This window comes from Scleropages formosus, chromosome 2 (assembly GCF_900964775.1).
Source record: "Scleropages formosus chromosome 2, fSclFor1.1, whole genome shotgun sequence".
Classification (NCBI taxonomy): Eukaryota; Metazoa; Chordata; class Actinopteri; order Osteoglossiformes; family Osteoglossidae; genus Scleropages; species Scleropages formosus.
This window is the reverse complement of record NC_041807.1, coordinates 37,530,761-37,549,912: the sequence shown is the minus strand read 5'-3', so window position 1 is coordinate 37,549,912 and position 19,152 is coordinate 37,530,761. Positions and strand designations below refer to the sequence as shown.

Here is a 19,152-nt window from a genome sequence, read left to right as displayed (position 1 = left end):
ACCAGCTACCTTCAAAGGTCTACCTTTCTAGCTTCAAGGGTTACATTTAACTGAGCATAAAGTGGCACCCACCTTGGGGCTCTACTCACCTGCCCCATAGACACATTGCTGCCCACCGGGGTGGTCTTCTTCTTGGAGAGCCCGGGATTCCAGTGACACACCAGACTGTCGTTCTGAACACTGTAGTTCTTGTGACCGATGAGCCAGTAGGTCTTCATTTTACCCTTTCCCTGAAAGGAGGCGCATTGCAGAATGACAGCATGAGATGTTGGGGCTCGGTAGGCAGATTGTACCATGCAAGATGTAGTTGTGTAAGTAGGCCTGGTGGACCCCTGAGGACCATAGGCATGGGACCATGGTCAATCCTGACCACTCTAGGGTTTTACATGGTCCTATGTCTATGGTCCATCCATCCATCCATCCATCCGTCCATCCATCCATCCATCCATCCACCCATCCATCCATCATGTGTACACATGAGTGCTTTGCGGTTCACTAATATCCTGTCTAGAACGGACATCACTTTAACGGTAGACGACTTTACCCTCCCTGGACAATCAGGTACTGCAGTCGGATGACATGGAGAATGAAATCCTAAGAAAATCTGAGAGCTTTCAATGTCTGGTTATAACTCTAGAGTGGAGGAGCTTCACTCCAGTCACTTAGCTCTTATTAAAGTGTTCGAAGCAAAACCACGTTAACGTCAGAATTCTGAACTGCTGTTATGTACTGTGCTTCATTAGTCAAATGGAAAAATAATAACTGGGTTAATTGCCTCTGTACGAACACAGCCAAAGATAAGTGTTGTTCACACTTGGCTAGAATCAGCGGAGCTTCTAATTGTACATGATTCATCAACTGTGTGCAGTTCTTCAGGGCTGTAATATTATGCATTTGACAGATTTTTAACATAATTCACAAACTCTTTATTATGATGCCCATTTCAAAAAGGGGCTAAACTTCGGTAACATTTCCTTCACCATCGTACTGAAATATCACATTTAGAGTAATGAAACTGTCTCAAGTGATCTACAGATATTGGAGATGGAGGGTGAAGAGGTTTCTTGTTTTTCTTTTACAACCTGGACAGGGGGGTATTTGTATACTGCTTTCCCTCCTTGACAGGGAAACTTCGAGAGGCATCATGCATTGGGCCTTACCTTGACCTCTATTTCCCCTCTCAGGTGCATCTCGTAGGCGTTGTCCTTCATGAGGGCCAGGTAGGTAGCAGAGCTGGCGTGGATCTTCTGGGCTGTGGTACCACACAAGGTCAGCATCACATGAGACCGTTGTCACAAATTGCACTGGTGGGGTATAAATGTTCAAAGCTCAGGCTTCCCTGACATGATGAAAGCTCCTATTAGCAATCAGACCGAGGAGAAAATGTCATTTGCCCTCTAAAATCTGCATAATAAGCAAGAAACAGCTTATAGGAACAAAAATTTTAATTCACAACACAAGCCGTGGTGACACTGTGAGCTACACCAGTCGAGCAGAGCACCCATCTCCCACGCGGTGCGGCTTCTCTCTGGGGTCCCCCTCTCAGTTCCCGTAGCTGTGTGCTGCTCACGATCGTTTCAGAAATCTTGTGACTTTTGTCTTAGCCAAAAAAGTTGTAAAGATTGTCCCAAAATGAGGTCGGAGGGCAAAGGGAAACCTTAACTATCAGTTTAAAACTTGAAGCGATAAAACGCATAGAATTCTCTTGAAAGGCAATATCATTATGAATGGGTTCCTCTGGCCTGATTTGTTATTCCTTTACCACATGTAATACTTCATAAATAGCTCAGCCAAGATGTGTTATTGGCCTTACAAATGATTACAGAAATTATATATGGGCAATGCCTTTTTGGTAATAATAATAATAATAATAATAATAATAAAAGCAGCATCTCAAAGTGTTTTCCAATAAAGAAACATACATGAAATTATCCAGTGAAAATATATTTCAACCTTGAAGACAAAGGAGTTGGCTCAGAACAGAAGCTCAGCTTGGAATCCCACCTCCTGCTCTAGTACCCTTGGGCATGTACTTACTGTGAGCTAATACAGTAAAATTAACCAGCTGTTTAAATGGATAAATGTAAACTCACGCAGGCTTGTGGATTCCATGCGAGAGGCTGTGTTGACAGTGTCCCCAAACAAGCAATATCGAGGCATCTTGTATCCCACAATGCCGGCAACACAGGGACCTGAAGGGGAAAAACGTTCTTCTGAGTTGTAGGTCATTGTATGTGGAAAACTCCTGCATAACTCTTTTTTTTCCTGCAATAAAATATGAGCTTCGACACATTAATTTCCATTCTATTTAGAAATTGTTGACACCCTATAAACTTGGCACATAACAAATGGCCACAATGGTCTAGATTGTGACAACATATTTTGCTGCAAACACAGAATCTACGTTGACGTTGACATTGATGTTGACATTGACGTTGACGTTGATGTTGACATTGACGTTGATGTCAGTTCTCGTGAAAACTATAGCTGTGGTCCCCCGAGCTACGCACCCGTGTGGATTCCTGCACGCAGCTGCAGCCGCTTGCCGGGCATGTGAGGAATGGGCACCTGTCGCACGGCAGCCACCAGGTCCAGGGACATCTTGGCTATTTCGTCCGCATGCCTGTCCTCGTTCCTCTCAGGAAGCCCACTGACCACCATGTAGGCATCCCCTATAGTTTCCACCTGGGGAACACAGGGAAAACATTTTGTAACCCTGGGATGAACTCCGGAATATAGCTACTGACTACCACTGACCGCTATGGCAAATTCTATGGTGAATAACCTCTAACTGTATGGTACGACAAATAACCACTAACCGTGCTCATGAAATCAGCAGCATGGTCACGACCTTTGAAGATTAGGAACAATATCTCCTGACACCTAGCCGTTTAATTTTGTCCACTCTTTAGGACATGGTTTTTTAAGTGTATCTCCAAAACTGTACCTGTTACAACAATGAGTTCTAATACAACTTATAAAGAACGTTCTATGGTTTTAAATGATGTCACATATTTGGGGGTTAGGCTTGGAGAACTTTGTTGAAGTTCTAGAAATATATCAAAACGTCAGTTTTTAATAGGTCTCAGAAGGCTGTGGAGTGGTGAATAACCACTGAATTTGTTGAATCTAAAGGGCATGTGCTCACCTTGTAGACATCGTAGGAGTCGATGCGAGTGTCGAAGCACATGTACAGGTTGTTCAGCATCTCTACGACTTGCAGCGGGGTGCAGGAGGCCGAGATGGTGGTAAAGCCGACTATATCCGAGAAGAAAATCGTCACCTAGAAATCGGGTTTAGACAAATATGTATTTCAAAGTGTATCGTGAGAATAAGCGTTGCTACATTTTTTCTAATCAGCATTTCGTTTTTGCAGTGATATTTGGAGAATCCTGAAATAACATTCTGCTGTATGTCTATTACACATGGCATCACAATAGTTCCAGTTCAGCAGACAGTCTTGTAAGTCACTGGATAAAACATATGCTGCACTTATTTATTTATTTATTTATTCATCTTAAGTGTTCCTTCTGCTGCTGTTGTTCTGAGGGCCGCCACACGAAATTTCATTGTATTGCACACAATGACAATAAAGTATCTTATCTTATCTAAATGATCAAAAGTAAATACTGTACGGGGAATACAAAAGGACAAGTAATATCAATAATTGCTTGTGCATAGTAACAATCAATGTCAGCAATAACACCACACACACACGCGCACACACATGCACACAGGCTGAAGCCACTTTTCCCAAGCAGGGTTGCGGTGAACCGGAGCCTAAACCAGCTACACAGGGTGTAAGGCTGGAGAGGGAGGGGACACACCCAGGACGGGACGCCAGTCCATCACAAGGCACCCCAAGCGACACTCAAACCCCACACCCACTAGAGAGTGGGACCTAGCCAAACCCGCTGCGACACCACACCCCCCGCAATGATACCAATAAATTGTAAATAAATTAGTTAAAAAACACCACGACACAATGAATTAAATTCTAAAGACTAGCTGCACTGCACTTTTATGAAAAAAGATTAATCAGGATAAATTAGATTAGATGCATTTGAAACAGCGCACCAACAAATACAACTTTCTGTCTCGTAAATGAGAGATGTTCGTCTCTGGGAAAAGACAAAAATATCTGTTAACAACAAAGAAGGGCTTTTGGACCCAGGTGCTTAAACCACCCCAGTAAGGTGTTTTTCCCCAGGGCTTGTTTTATCTCCTGATGAATATTTAAAACCATAATTATGGGCAATTACACCAACAATAAGTACAAACAAATGCAATGTGGGCGCCTATTCATGTTTTCCTCTTGCCAGCAGGACTCCGCATCTTCCAGATTTTCTACCAAATTGAAGAGCGAATAAATGATTGAGGCGCCTCGCTGGAAACATGAGACAAATTAGAAATGCATGTCAATCTTTGAGCTTCAGACTTCTAATCAGTATGGTCAGCAGGTATCTTCTCTACGTCATCTCCAGGGTCCTCATCGCACAAGAGTCCAAGCTCACCTTCTCGTAGCTTTCCGCTTCAACGTGCTTCCGCTGACGGAGCTGCTTGGCCACCGACTTGGGGAGCATCTGGTGCAGGAGGTCCTCGGCCAGACGCCTCTCCCGCTTAAGGTCCTCCGTCCTCTCCTTCAAGCTTCGAGCGTAGTTCTGGATCCAGTCTGTCGTTTGCTTGAAGGAGAGGAGCACTATGGGGTAGATGAGGCAAGCAATGGTCAACAGGCAGATCTTCAAGCTCAAGCTGGAGAGCAGGTCCCTTGACTTTTCCTTCAGAGCTTGACTTCCCTTCTCCACCAAGCACATCCATACATCTTCAAGCTGGTCGGCAACTGCTCGTCCCACAGGACTCAGTCCCAGCGAAGTCCCCCATGGCAACAGCACTGGGGAATCCTGAAGTGGGGTCAAGTTAAGTCTCAGGTTGATTTTTTCCAGCCAACATCTCTGAAGGTTTTTGGAAATGTATTTGGCAAAGGAGAGGCGGCTCACAGTCTGATGCCAGGAGTCCTGAAACCTTTCTTTGTCCTCCATCGAAAAGGACTCCTTTAACTGCAGGTTGAGCTCCTGGAAGATAACCAGCAGTTTAAGCGACACCACATCTGCCCAGTCCACATTCACCTTGACCTTCCTCATGTCCATTTCCAGATTCCCCCAAAGCTCCAAGAGCCTTGAGATGAAAGAGGAGAAGACAGTCGCATTATTCACAATCTTGTCGTCTGTTCTCCCAGTATCATTGAGGAACAAAGAAATGTCCAGTTCCAGCGTCTCACAAAACATCTCCAGCTCCTCACTGCATGGAACCCCCTGCAGATGTGTGCAAAAATCTGTGACCACAGGGGAAGCATCTGAAGGATCCCTGATGCACAGCAACCCTTCTGCTCTGTCCCTCCTGCCTGGGGAGCAGGACTCTCGCAGGGCCTGGAACTGTCTCACGAGTCCCAGAATGATGCTCGTCCTACAGGATGTGATCTCCTGGAAGGCCTCATCAGTGACCCTCCATTGCTCCAGGTTCGAGGTGATGTCCACAGACACAGAACCAAGCAGCGCCAGGAAAGAGAGGGCGCATGCGGTGAGAATGCGGGGAACTGTGGGGTTGGTCCAGGAGACACCTGAGGATGGGGGACACCTGAGGATAATAATAATAATAATAATAATAATAATAATAATAATTTGTTCATGTGTCTATTTATAAAGATAAAAACAAGGACAAACTTACAGAAGGGGACATTTACATGAACCAGTTAACATAGTTAACATTTTAATAACAATAAATGTGTGTCGACAGGAATTCTAGAATTTTCTCAGAATATAAATAACATTCTTTAATGACATCCTCACGCTGAACTACATATTTAAATAATTACCATAGTTTAAATGGAACGACACTCTTCATAGTGAATAAGTTATTTTACGTGTCATTTACAGTTGATTATTCTACAATAGATCATGTAATAAATATAATAAAAATATTCGAGTCTCTCAATGGAGAAAGAGGACGCGAATACATTACATAGTGTCATTGTATGAAACAGTTAGAAATAAAGTAAGACGATGCTGTGAAATTGATCGAAGTGAAATTTCAACAATCGATCGAAAAAAAACGTTTAAAAAAATTGCTAACGTTTTTAATTTAATCCGTTGTCGCAAAAACAGAAGCAGCCGTACAGAGAGAAGCCCGTGATTACGGGTGTATTTATTTAGAAATAATTTTTTAGAAAACTTCTACTTTTTCTTTTATTATAATCATTTGTTTTAGAAAAAACAAACATACATTAAAAAATGCATAATTTCACAATATTTAATTTTTTTTTAGGAATATTTATTTATACGTACATAATTCGACATGGGAAGCTCATTCGGCGCTTATTTTTAATTATAACAGACATTTGTGTTTATCATTTGAACTGTTTTTAATATTATAAATACATCTGGAAAAGACGACCTGAAACGCATTTCAAATTCCTTTTAAAAAAAGATGGAAAATAAAACAAATGTAGTATTTTTCGTTTATTCACTCTGCTGAGCACCATGTGAACATGTAGTGTCAATAAACCAAAAACACTACACTTATTTCATTTATATTTCATTAATATCATTATATTTTATAATATTTTATAATGATATTAAATACTATACATTGCATTATATTTTATGAGATTTCATTTTATGATTATTTTTAATAATATCATTTACATGTATATTTTTCTTAATAATATCCAGGGAGGAAAAGTCTACCTGCAGATGTCACAGTCGCTGTCCTGCTCCTCGCTGTCCTCTGTCCTCCTTCTGTCTCCTCTTTCTCTTCCTTCTCTTCTTTCTCTCTCTTTGTCCCTCTTTTTCTGGATTTTGCTCAGGGTCCCTTTCAGAGATGCCGAGGACACGTTTCCAAGGGCCACGCAGTCCTTCTGTCCCAGTCCAGCTGGCATCACATTCGCTTTATGGTCCCAAGACACCACTGGCAAAACCAATAAAGAGGAACAAAATAAAAAGAAAAGAAAGTTGGCCACCTTGGCCAGTTGGGCTGCATTTAATTACAATACTATAAAATGTACATTAATGTTCATATATCATATATAGATATATATTTTTAATAGGAAGGCAGCTTGTGTTCGGCGAGGTCCCCCAGAGACCCTTGTGTGTTAACAGGCCCAGAGTTTACATCGAAATGAGCCCAGACCGCCCCTCCACACGTTCTTATTGTCATTAGTGTGTGTGTGTGTGAGAGCCCTCCAGTGTGTTGTTGTGTGTTAGAGGTCTGTTTATCCGAGCATTAGCTGCTCATGGTTCAATGACTTCATTTTCAGTTAGGAAAAAAGATGATTATTTATATACACTATAACCATTTAAAAAATTCTAAATTTTACTGTGATTCAAATTTAAAAAAAAAAAAATTAAATCAGGCAGCTATAGTCTATAGATCTTCAAGAGCTGTACTAATTTTAGACACAAACACTAAAAGTTCTGTCTTTAGTGAGAACGCGGGCGCATATTTTGTGAAACTGGTCGATATATGTAAAGGACGAACAAAGAGCTCAAATGACTGATAATTCAGTGTCTTTGCTTCCTTCCCAGATTTGAGTATTTGTGTGTTTGATGTGGTATGGAGAGCTCACCTGTACTGACTATTGTACTGCCAAGTATGTGTGTGATGCTTAATTGAGGCAATTAGGGCTCCACTCACCTAAACTGAGCTTTACGGTTGTGTTGGACACCACTCGTTGCTGAGAAGACAGAAATAGTGGATGATCGCCAAGCTGGTACCATTTAAAATATCCAAGCCAAATCACACACACACACAGAGCCTGAACCATTTGTCCCATTCGGGGTCACAGGGAGCCGGAGCCTAACCCAGCAACACAGGGCGTAAGGCTGGAGGGGGAGGGGACGCATCCAGGACAGGACGCCAGTCCATCGCAAGGCACCCCAAGCAAGACTTGAACTGATGAAGCCAACAGGACCACATCGTCCGCAAAAAGCAGAGACGAGATCTCGCGGCCACCAAAACAGACACCCTCCGTTCCCTGACTGCGCCTAGAAATTCTGTCCATAAAGATAATGAACAGAATCGGTGACAAAGGGCAGCCCTGGAGGAGTCCAACATGCACCGGGAACAGGTCTGACTTACTGCCGGCAATGCGAACCAAGCTCCTACTCCGGTCATACAGGGAACGAACAGCCCGTAGCAACGAGCCCCGAACCCCATAATCCCGAAGTACCCCCCACAGGATGCCACGAGGGACACGGTCGAATGCCTTCTCCAGGTCCACAAAACACATATGGAATGGTTGGGCAAACTCCCACGAACCCTCCAGCACCCTAGTGAGGGTATAGAGCTGGTCCAGTGTTCCACGGCCAGGGCGAAAACCGCATTGCTCCTCCTGAATCCAAGGTTCGACTATCGGTCGGATTCTCCTCTCCAGTAGCCCGGCATAGACTTTCCCAGGGAGGCTAAGGAGTGTGATCCCCCTGTAGTTGGAACACAATCTCCGGTCCCCCTTCTTAAAAAGAGGGACCACCACCCCGGTCTGCCAGTCCAGAGGCACCGTTCCCGAACTCCACGCGATGCTGCAGAGGCGTGTCAGCCAAGACAGCCCCACAACATCCAGAGACTTGAGAAACTCGGGGCGGATCTCATCCACCCCCGGAGCCTTGCCACCGAGGAGTTTTTTGACTACCTCAGCAACTTCAGCCAGGGTAATGGACGAGTCCCCCTCCGAGTCCCCAGCCTCAGCTTCCTCTACGGAAGGCGTGTCGGAGGGATTGAGGAGATCCTCAAAGTACTCCTTCCACCGCCCGAGAACATCCTCAGCTGAGGTCAGCAGCGCACCACTTCCACTGTAAACAGTGTTCGTGGAACACTGCTTCCCCCCTCTGAGTCGCCGGACGGTTTGCCAGAATCTCTTTGAGGCCGACCGAAAGTCTTCCTTCATGGCCTCACCGAACTCCTCCCAAGCCCGAGTTTTTGCCACGGCGACTGTCAGAGCCGCGCTCCGTTTGGCCCGTCGGTACCTGCCAGCTGCTTCAGGAGTCCCATGAGCCAGCCAGGCCCGATAGAACTCCTTCTTCAGCTTGACGGCATCCCTTACTTCCGATGTCCACCACCGTGTTCGGGGATTGCCGCCGCGACAGGCGCCGGAGACCTTATGGCCGCAGCTCCGAACCGCCGCCCCGACAATGGAGGCGCGGAACATAGTCCATTCAGACTCAATGTCCCCCACCTCCCTCGGGACCTGGTTGAAGCTCTGTCGGAGGTGGGAGTTGAAGACCTCTCTGACAGGGGCCTCCGCCAAACGTTCCCAACAGACCCTCACTATGCGTTTGGGCCTGCCAGGTCTGTCCAGCTTTTTCCCCCGCCATCGAATCCAACTCACCACCAGGTGGTGATCAGTTGACAGCTCAGCCCCTCTCTTCACCCGAGTGTCCAAGACATATGGCCGAAGGTCAGAAGAAACGACTACAAAGTCGATCATTGACCTCCGACCTAGGGTGTCCTGGTGCCAAGTGCACTGATGGACACCCTTATGCATGAACATGGTGTTCGTTACGGATAAACCGCGACTAGCACAGAAATCCAATAACAACTCACCGCTCGGGTTCAGATCAGGGAGGCCGTTCCTCCCAATCACGTCCCTCCAGGTATCACTGTCGCTGCCCACGTGGGCGTTAAAGTCCCCCAGTAGAACGACAGAGTCCCCAGTGGGAGCGCTTTCCAGCACGCCCCCCAGGGACTCTAAAAAGGCCGGGTACTCTACACTGCCGCTAGGCGCATAAGCACAAACGACAGTGAGAGACCGTTCCCTGACCCGAAGGCGTAGGGAGACGACCCTCTCATTCACCGGGGTAGACTCCAACACATGGCGGCTGAACTGGGGGGCTATTAATAAGCCCACACCAGCCCGCCACCTCTCACCTTGGGCAACGCCAGAATAGTGGAGAGTCCACCCTCGATCGAGGAGAGTAGTTCCAGAACCCAAGCTGTGAGTGGAAGTGAGCCCGACTATATCTAGACGGTATCTCTCGACTTCCCGCACCAGCTCAGGCTCCTTCCCCGCCAGTGAGGTGACATTCCAAGTCCCAAAAACCAGAGTTGGCGCCCGAGGTTTGGGTCGGCCGGGCACTCGGCCCCGACCACCGCCCAAATCACAATGCACCGGCCCCTTACGGTTTCTCCGGCAGGTGGTGAGCCCACCGAAGAGCGGCTCCACGTCGTGGCTTCGAGCTGAGCCCGGCCAGGCCCCGTGGGCATAGACCTGGCCACCAGGCGCTCGCATGCGAGCCCCCCCCCCAGGCCTGGCTCCAGGGTGGGGCCCCGGTGACCCCATACCGGGCGGGGTAAACGAAAGCCTTGATTTTTCCTTCATAAGGGGTTTTTGAACCGCGCTTTGTCTCGTCTGTCATCCAGGACCTGTCTGCCATGGGAGACCCTACCAGGGGCATGTAGCCCCAGACAACATAGCTCCTGGACTCATTCAGGCACTCAAACCCCTCCACCACGGTAAGGTGGCGGTTCACGGAGGAGGTTAAATAATATAAATAGATAAATAATATAGGATATAAAGGAATAATCCTACACGAGAGACAGTTTGTAGTGTAGTAGTTAGAGCAACTGCCTTTGGATCTACAGGTTGGAGGTTCCATCTCCAGCTGTAGTACCCTTGAGCAAGGTACTTACACTAAATTGCTCCAATAAAATATTACCCAGCTGTATAACTGAGTAAATAATTGTAACATTAACACTATAAGGCACTTTGGAGAAAACTATGAACTGAATGAATAACTGTACATACTTCACCACCTTGTGCTCCTTCCTTTTTTTGGGTGGCACAGCGAGTAGCACTGCTGTCTCAGTGCCTGGGTGGTGCGAGAGGACATGGGTTCAATCCTTGCTCAGTCTGTGTGGAGTTTGAATGTTCTCCATGTGTCTGTTTCCTCTGGGTGCTCTGGTTTCCTCTCACAGTCCAAAGACATGCTGTTCAGGTTCCCCCACAGTGTGTTTGTGACGGAGTGTGTTCCACTGATGTATGGATGAATGACCCAGTGTAAGTAGTGTATCTAGCAGTGTAAGTCACTGCGGCGAATAAGGTGTGTGGGTTGATAACACCACATAAAGTTCATTGGAAGGTAAGTTTATTTAATGTTCCAGTATGAAATACAGTATGCAGAAACAAATTACGCTGACACACTTTAACCAATTCTAAACTATTCTAATGCTAAACCTTTTGACTGATGGAGAACACAAAGAGAAACTTTTTTTTTTTTTAGGAAATTCCCATAAATTGCATAATTATGTTTCTCAGATACAATTTCAAAGATTCAGTTGCACTTAATTTCTGTCTCACTATCTTTTATTTTGTTTTTCTCCCATATTTTTCTCCGCTTTTCATATTTTTCCCTCCTTCAAGCCTAATTCAAAATCCGGCACCAAACTGCAGTACATGGTGGTCAAAGAATAAAAATAACGGGAGACGAGAAGTAGCAGAGTCTATATGCCAGTAAAAAATGTAGTGAATCACACTGACGTACAGAAAAATCAACTAACGATATTGTCCATGTCCTATATTATTATTACTCTCAAGTAAGAATGACATTCTATATGACAAATTACATCAGTGAGACCAGTTTCCACCTTTGCCTAAAAAGTAAATTAACCTTCATTTGTCTATGGTAATCTGCACATGTTAAATAATCAGAACAGTTATTTATCCATTCATTCAGCGTAGTATTTTCTTATTACTTTGGGGTAGGTACCTTACAGGACATTAGAGCAGGGGTGGGGATTCAAACCAGTGGCTGCAAGAGATTCCATATTAAAGTAAAAAGGTGATCAAAGCAGAAGAGCGAATGAGGCAAGAGCTCCTGGTCTCTCTGATTAAGGAAAAGTGGGAGGAGGTGGTATGAAGAGTGTTTAAACTGACTAATCCAAATTCCCAGTTTGAAAGTGAGGACCAGCTACATGCATCTCAAAGTAGTACTGAAGTACAGGATGGGTAAACAACAGCAGTTTTACATCATTTATTGTAAACAAACACCATGACATTACTCTGTACTTAGGTTTAATAAGCAAAAAATGAGTGTCTAAGTGATGTCTAAGTTATGTGATATGTATATTTTGCAAAAGATGTGACAACTGGAATGTTTGCCACTGAAATATAAATGTCTAAGGTTTGTTTGGGTTACATGTAAGACACTGTAAAATGACACACCTTCATACACAAAACTGCTTTAGTGCACTTTAAAAGAACTGTTTTAACCTCTGGAGGACCAAGTTTCTCCTGTTGTTAGAAGGAAAAGTGTTTGTTTTGATTTCACAAAGGTTATTCTCTCACATTACATTTCAGGAACATTCAGCTGTTTGCCAGACGAACTATAATTATAATTTCAATTAACTATACTCCTTATAAATTACAGAGGTGCGCTGCAAAAACATATAAATTCATTTTAATTTCTCCAAGGTATCTAGCTCTTAAACACGCTACACTTCTCAAAAGATTTAATACAGCAATTCAGCAAACTATAAACACACACACTTGTCTATTAATAAGGAACTTGTTTTGTAAACCACAAGGAAAACTTCAATTTAAAAAACAGCAATTAAGTAACTGCAGAAAAAAAAGTTGCATTAGATCTTTGCCCAACAGTGACACAAAGTTGGATGTTTGTTGATATATTAACACAAAGTAAAGATGAATGGATATTAAATTTTCAGTGCAACAACTTCATGTTTACTTGCTTATAAGCAAGTTGTCACAAGTCATTTTTATCAACATGTTATGAAGTAGAACGTAAAATTATAACTGTCGTATGACGCTTATCTACTGTTTCGTTGTCTGCATGGGAAACGTGTGAAAACAAGACAGTGAAAATGCAGAGTAAAGCCGGGAATTAAACCGTACTGGTTACCGTATAGTCACCAGCTAATAACAGTCTCAATATTACATACAAGATGTTTTATAATAGCATACTTGTGTGCAAGACATTTATTTATGTAGTGGGTGTGCCTCCATTTACCCAGACAAAATAATAGTTTTGTTTCCCCTGAGAAAAGTACGTATACATTCAGTTCAATGTTTTATTAAGTATATTTTATTATTTAGCAAAATTAACCATTACGAGCAGACAATATGTCCTTTTCCAACCTCCTACATATTCTGCTAAATTGTTTAGCTTCTTCGGTTCATCTGGACTAGTGCAGTTTCTCCGCTAAACAAGTCTTTACATCTGTCTGCTCTAAGCTATGTCATATTTCAATAACCTATTAAACATTTCAACAAGCTTTCTGGAAGATACGTTCAATTCAAGTTAACTCTGCAAGCTACTTGTGCTCCAGCTTGGAGAAGGTCAGTGTTTCCAGTTTACCGTACTAAACAGGAGCCGCATTGTCCGCAGCTCCAAAAAACAGGTCAGGGTGAAATTGGTTGGGCCCGAGAAGTGTGCCGTGTGTAACGTGATAGTCACTGCGAACGCCGTGTTCTGCGTGGCTTGCGGCCTGAAAAAAAGAGCAGTTTGTCTCCACATTGGAGAAGCATCATTAATAATAGCTTGAGAATACACAGCAAACACACACTGAAAGCCCCACCCAGAAGTATGCCAAAGAATTTAATAAATAACAGGTACCAAATCAGTTTACATACAAGAGGATCATTTAATATCCTCCTGGACTCAGCCATTCTTTGTTGTCCACCCAAGAGGATATTTGCAACAATTCTACATCCTTCTGCATTTAATAGAGGGCATTTTATTCTTTGAAGTTATTCTACTTGTTTGGGGGTGGAGCTTGGACTACTTCCTTGAAATTTATCGAAAAAAATCATTCTTGCTGGGTCTCAGGAGGCTATACACTGAATGTAAGCCAAAGCTGTCATCAGTGCGGTTTTTACTTGGACATTTAAAAGTAATCTGTTTTGGTAGTATACTTGTATTGTGATGGGGGCGGTATAAATCAAAGAGAAAGGATTTCAGAAAACTGATCCAAGACAGAATGATCATAGTTCATCCTCCTCAAAGACTTCTGCAGAATTTTGTCAGCCACCAGGAATCCCTTTTCCAGGTGGGCATCTGTTAGGTTTCAAATAGTGGGATCAACCTGTTAAAATGAGTGGAAACATCAACAATGTTATGGAGGTATCCCTTTACATTATTATTATTGCCAGTTCTACATTCCTTAATCTGATGAATAATAATTTCAGCATTGTTTCATTCAGACTGCGTGACCCCCCCCCCCTCATATCATGGCAACTTTATCATATGATGATGGATGATTAATGATAAATGTTTCCATTAAAACAACTGAACAATGTATAAGTTTGTCAGATGAGTGCATTCAGGAAAGAGACAAGAAGCTCAGGTAAGTGCTCCTGTTAATTTAATCAAACGCATAAATAAAAAACACCAGAAATCCAGAAACAAAAAAAAAAAAAAAAAAAAAAAAAAATCTATAACAAAGCGATTGATCTCAGTTCAGTAGATTATATCTAAACACATCTGAAGTAACCCACTCCAAACAGATATGATGAATCCTTGAATCCAATTTCAAATGCTCATTTCTTCATGGAATCACTGCACCCATCTGTTGTAACATTTTCACATTACAGAACACAAATATTAAACAGTGTTCGTGAATTAAGTCATTGTCATTTATCATATACAATTATTTTCCCAAGAAACTTTTAGCTTAGGGCAAATCATATCCTGGCAAAGTGCAAAATAAATCTGATTCTGACTGTAAAAAATTATTAAAAGAGACTGAAATGAGGATGACTTTAACTATTAGTTCAAACCTTTAGTAAAAGTAGTTTAGCGGGTAAAAACACCTGTCGTGGCAAACACCAAACCACACTGCAGACCGTTTAAACCCCTAAACGCCAAGGCAGGAGTAGTTAAGGTTAACAAGGGCAGACGCACGCGAACAGATAGGTGGAAGTAGCTCAAGAAACAATTTCCACTCAAATATAAACATCAGAAAGACTATTCAAAATATTGTTGTGTAAGGCAATGTCTCCAAAAGTGATCAGCTTAATTGATTACGGGCCAACCTGCAACCTACTACAACATAGTGTGTTTCATCACAGTAAAGTCTAGTTTGCATGTGTTTAATGCCAGAGTATTACTGCACACAAATGTAGACTAACCAGCTGAAGGATATGGGTCTTTTGGTCAATCCATTTGAGAAAAACACTACTTATTCAGGGCAGCAAGGCTAAAATTTCACAAATAAAGGGAAATTGGGATTCCAAGCAAAGTCAAAAATTCCTTGTACTGGCTATAGATAAATATTGAGAGTCTATGAGCTGATTAAACATTGTGTTTTATGCTTCATTTCGGACAATTTCACACACTGGTTTCCTGTGCAACACATATTTTAAAATATCTCAGCTCATCGTTATCTGGTAACTCCTGCTGCTTTTCATGTGCTTGAACGGAAAAGAGAAGTCAAGTTCCACAAAGCCCCTGATCCACTTGAAACACCATCCTGTGACCAGAATCTCAAAGTAAGTTCAGAAATGGCAGAGAATCAGTCGAAGGAGGGAAAAAAACAAGAGGAATATTTTTAAAAATAATAATAATAATAAAAAAAAAAAATACATTGTCAGGAGTGAAAGAGAGGGAACTTGTTTGCACTACAAAAAGAGAGCAGGCTTTACCCTTCCGGGGTGTTCTATACCTTACTCCTGAAGAGCGGCTTAGCGCCGGGTCCGCAGTACTCGTTGTAGATAAGTTTGAACAAGAACAGGTGGAAGAGCGTGATGAGGGAGGCCACGCTGAACCAGAACAGGAAAGGGAGGCCAGGATACTGCTTGGCCATGTGGTCCTCGTGCGCCAGGATGGCCTTCACGTGCAAGGTGTGCCGCAGATCCTGCAGGTGCGTCAGGTCGGTGGAAATGTACAGCAGGGGTGTGATGGGCTGGGTCACCATCACTGGGAACGTGTGGCCCTTGGGCTCCGAGGTGAGCTCTACAGGCTCATTGGTGCAGCCTGCCTCGCAGGCGTACAGCTTGACGGGTTTCTCCTGTGGTTTGACGGACACGTGGAGGAAGGGCTTGCCCTCAGTGTCCAGCAGCACGGCCAGGTTGATGAGGTCCTTGTTGTAATGGATGCCGCGCAGCGAGTAACTGTTGTGGAGCACGTCGGGGTCGGCCTGGAACTGCAGGTGGTTTTCTGTGAACTGGAGGCCGCCGAAGCTGAGCACCATGCCCTGCATGACACCGTGGACGCCGGCCGCCACCAGCGCCTTGCAGCCACGCTTCTGCAGGGTCAGGTTCCACAGGGTGACCAGCTGCAGGGCCTGCGCTGCGCTGCTCACACGCTCCGGCCACAGGTTCTCTGCGTGCATAGTGGCATGACCGCTGAAGCAGTGGTCTGCGTAGTTCAGGCTAGACTCCAGCCTCTCATGCTCCTCCGTGCTGACCTTCCTGTCCAGCAGGGGCGCTGCAGACGCAGAGAGGACGTAGTACAGGGTGGTGTTCACCGTGTGACTGGACGGCGTGTGGGAGTCCGTGATCTTCCGCATCTCCACTCCTGCAGTGGGAGACAAAAGAGGATCAAAGTATAAGTGTCTGCTGATTTTGATTATAAATCCAGTCCACAGAGTTACTACTCACATTCCATCAATTCTGGGTGTAGTCAGTATTTTGCAGCAGAAAAATCGCACCATTCATTATTAATAACCGGTTGTCTAGTGAAGGCCTGCTAGGGTCTTGAGCCTATCCAGAGTGCGCCTTGGACAGGACACCAGTCCATCACACACATACACAGACGAAGGTGGATACACCAATTCACCTGACACACATCCTTGTATTGCGGGAGGAAACCAACAAAAATGCAGTTAGAAGACACAAAGTCCAGCCCCAGGAGCTGAGAGGCACCAGCACTACCTACTGCTCCACTGTGGTGCCAATCACAAGAGCAAGGGTGAATAATAATTGAAACAACAAAGCTCACCAGATATGAAGAGGTCCATCCAGGCTTGTTGGTGCTCTTGAATCAGATCGTCCACACTGGCGCGGAACAACTCCCCCATCTCCTTCTTGGCTCCGTCCTTAAGCTGGGTGAACGTCTCCTCTACCTTAGAGGAGTCGATTGGCTCAGATGTGAGGACCACAGACATCATGTTTTCTCTGTACTCAGACTTGGCTGTGACATGCAGCACGCTGGCTAGCTTCTTGGTGGCCACCACTACCAGGACGATGTGGTTCTTCTCTGTCAGCACCCTGCCTGAGGAAAGGATGAACTCCCTTTCCTCCGTCTTCTCCAGGCTGGATGAGAACTTGCTCCCGTACGAGGGCACCACTGAGGATACGTCCAGGGTCACCGTGCGCTCGGTGGGGTTGGTGATGTGGATCCTCTGGAGGTACACATTGGGTCGGCTGCGGTGAGCCACAAACTCCTCCCTCACGGTGACGCAGTCCCGGGCTGACTGAGAACTTCCTGCTGAAACACACCGAACAGACATCACAGAGCCCTTCCGGAAAAAAATCAACTGGGCACGTGCTTCGCTACGCTTCCCTTGGATCTCCAGGCCAACGACAGGCAAGTACTCCGTCTGATGGACCGGAGCCGACCCGGGCTGGGAGGAGGGCGCCACCCAAAGCCTGTTGGTGTCAATGTCAACCAAGAAGTGTCCGTTTCCCACCACAGCGGGTACCACCGCTTTATTCTGGGGACCGATGACCACCCCGTCGCCCCAGTCGACAAGCGGCTTCCACCTTTGGATTTCGGTGTGCAGGCAGAGCCCGGTCGCCCCACCTGGTTCCCCTGAGCTCATCAGAAACTTCACAATGCCATCCGAACTAAGATACCAATAAAAAATAAGGAGTAGAAGAAGTCCTACAAGAAGCCTCCTGGCCCAGCTACTTGACAGCAACCCAGGGAGGCCTTTTAGTCTTTGCTGGAGCCACATTGCGAAGAATGAAATATTCTGGCGGACACGCGTGTTCAAAGTCCGGAACCTTTTTCCTTGAATCCTCTTCCAATGAGTTCCAAGCCAAGGTCTTATCGCAGAAACTTGGGAAAGTTTTTTTTTTTTTTTTTTTTTGGCTTTTATCCAGGCATTGCAAAAACAAAAGCTGTAGCTGTGGCAGCCAGTAAATAACTTAGAGAAGAATGACTGGATATGACGAGCATGTTTTTCCACATTCACATTATTGTTGGGCTGCAAGTTTAGCTAGTTGGCTAACTAACTTAGTTAACCAAGTGGAGCCAAGCAAGGGCAGGCGGAGACTCCAGTGTTTAGACACAGACGTCAACACAGCTAAATTATTTACACGCCTCCAAATAAAAAAAAAAAACAGACTACACAGTCGAATACACTTATAACGGCGAACTTAGTCCATCTTCAACTTGAGGGTTTGGCTTAGCTACATGCTACATCGCTCAGCACTGCTAACTCACTTTTGCGGTCCGCCTCCCTAACTTGCCAGGCTGCTAAACAAAACACTCCTTTTTCCACCAATCTCACATGTTAGCAAGCGCCGCGTCCTTCATATTTCCGTTTAACGTTCACTTTTTCCTCAGGTCAACCAACACTCCTCCTGCTCAGGCTGCGTCCAGTCTCCATTTCCCTGATCGCAGCGCGTCATGCGCCCAGCATCACGTGACTGCCGTAAGCCGAGCGTACAACGACAACCGGAAGTGCGCCGACGTAAAACGGCGACGTTGAATTTTACGACTGTGTTTGTTGTACTTTCGTACTCACTTTGCGGTATTTAAAACTATGGGTTTTAAATATTGCGTGCTTTACGATGAGTTGTTACATTACGTCATTTAGCAACTTCCAATGAACGCTATGTATCAGCTCGCACCTTATTGACCAAACAGCGATCAAACACCATCTCTCTCTCTCACACACACACACACACACACACACACACACACACACACACACACACACACACACTAGGGGTTGCTTTGGAGTCACCAATTTACCTGAACAGCATATCTTTGGATTGTATGAGGAAACCAGAGCACCTGGAGGAAACCCACACAGACATGGAGAAAATGCAAACCCTACATAGACTGAGGGGGACACAGTGGTGCAGCAGGTTTGGCTGGGTCCCACTCTCTGGCAGGTCTCAGGTTGAAGTCCTGCTTGGGGTGCCTTGCAGCAGACTGGCATCCCATCTGGGGTGTGTCCCCTCCCCCTCTCAGC

General features: G+C 44.8%; 1 protein-coding gene across 1 annotated transcript; it reads right to left on the bottom strand.

The window, feature by feature from the left end:
* Positions 1-12,839: 12,839 nt before the first annotated feature.
* Positions 12,840-18,605, bottom strand: kiaa2013 (KIAA2013 ortholog). The gene is made up of 3 exons (XM_018736503.2): positions 16,947-18,605; positions 15,670-16,523; positions 12,840-14,091 (listed from the first exon to the last, which is right to left on the bottom strand). The coding sequence occupies exons 1-3, from the start codon at positions 17,902-17,904 to the stop codon at positions 14,074-14,076; spliced, it is 1,830 nt and encodes a 609-aa protein (XP_018592019.1). The 5' UTR covers positions 17,905-18,605; the 3' UTR covers positions 12,840-14,073.
* Positions 18,606-19,152: the final 547 nt, after the last annotated feature.

What these genes read in the sequence shown, in the direction of transcription:
- kiaa2013 (XM_018736503.2), bottom strand. Translation starts at nt 17,904, where the DNA reads ATGTGGCTCCAGCAAAGACTAAAAGGCCTCCCTGGGTTGCTGTCAAGT. An exon ending in GATGGACCTCTTCATATCTG is followed by an intron (nt 16,524 to 16,946) that starts GTGAGCTTTGTT and finishes CTCCCACTGCAG; the next exon opens with GAGTGGAGATGCGGAAGATC.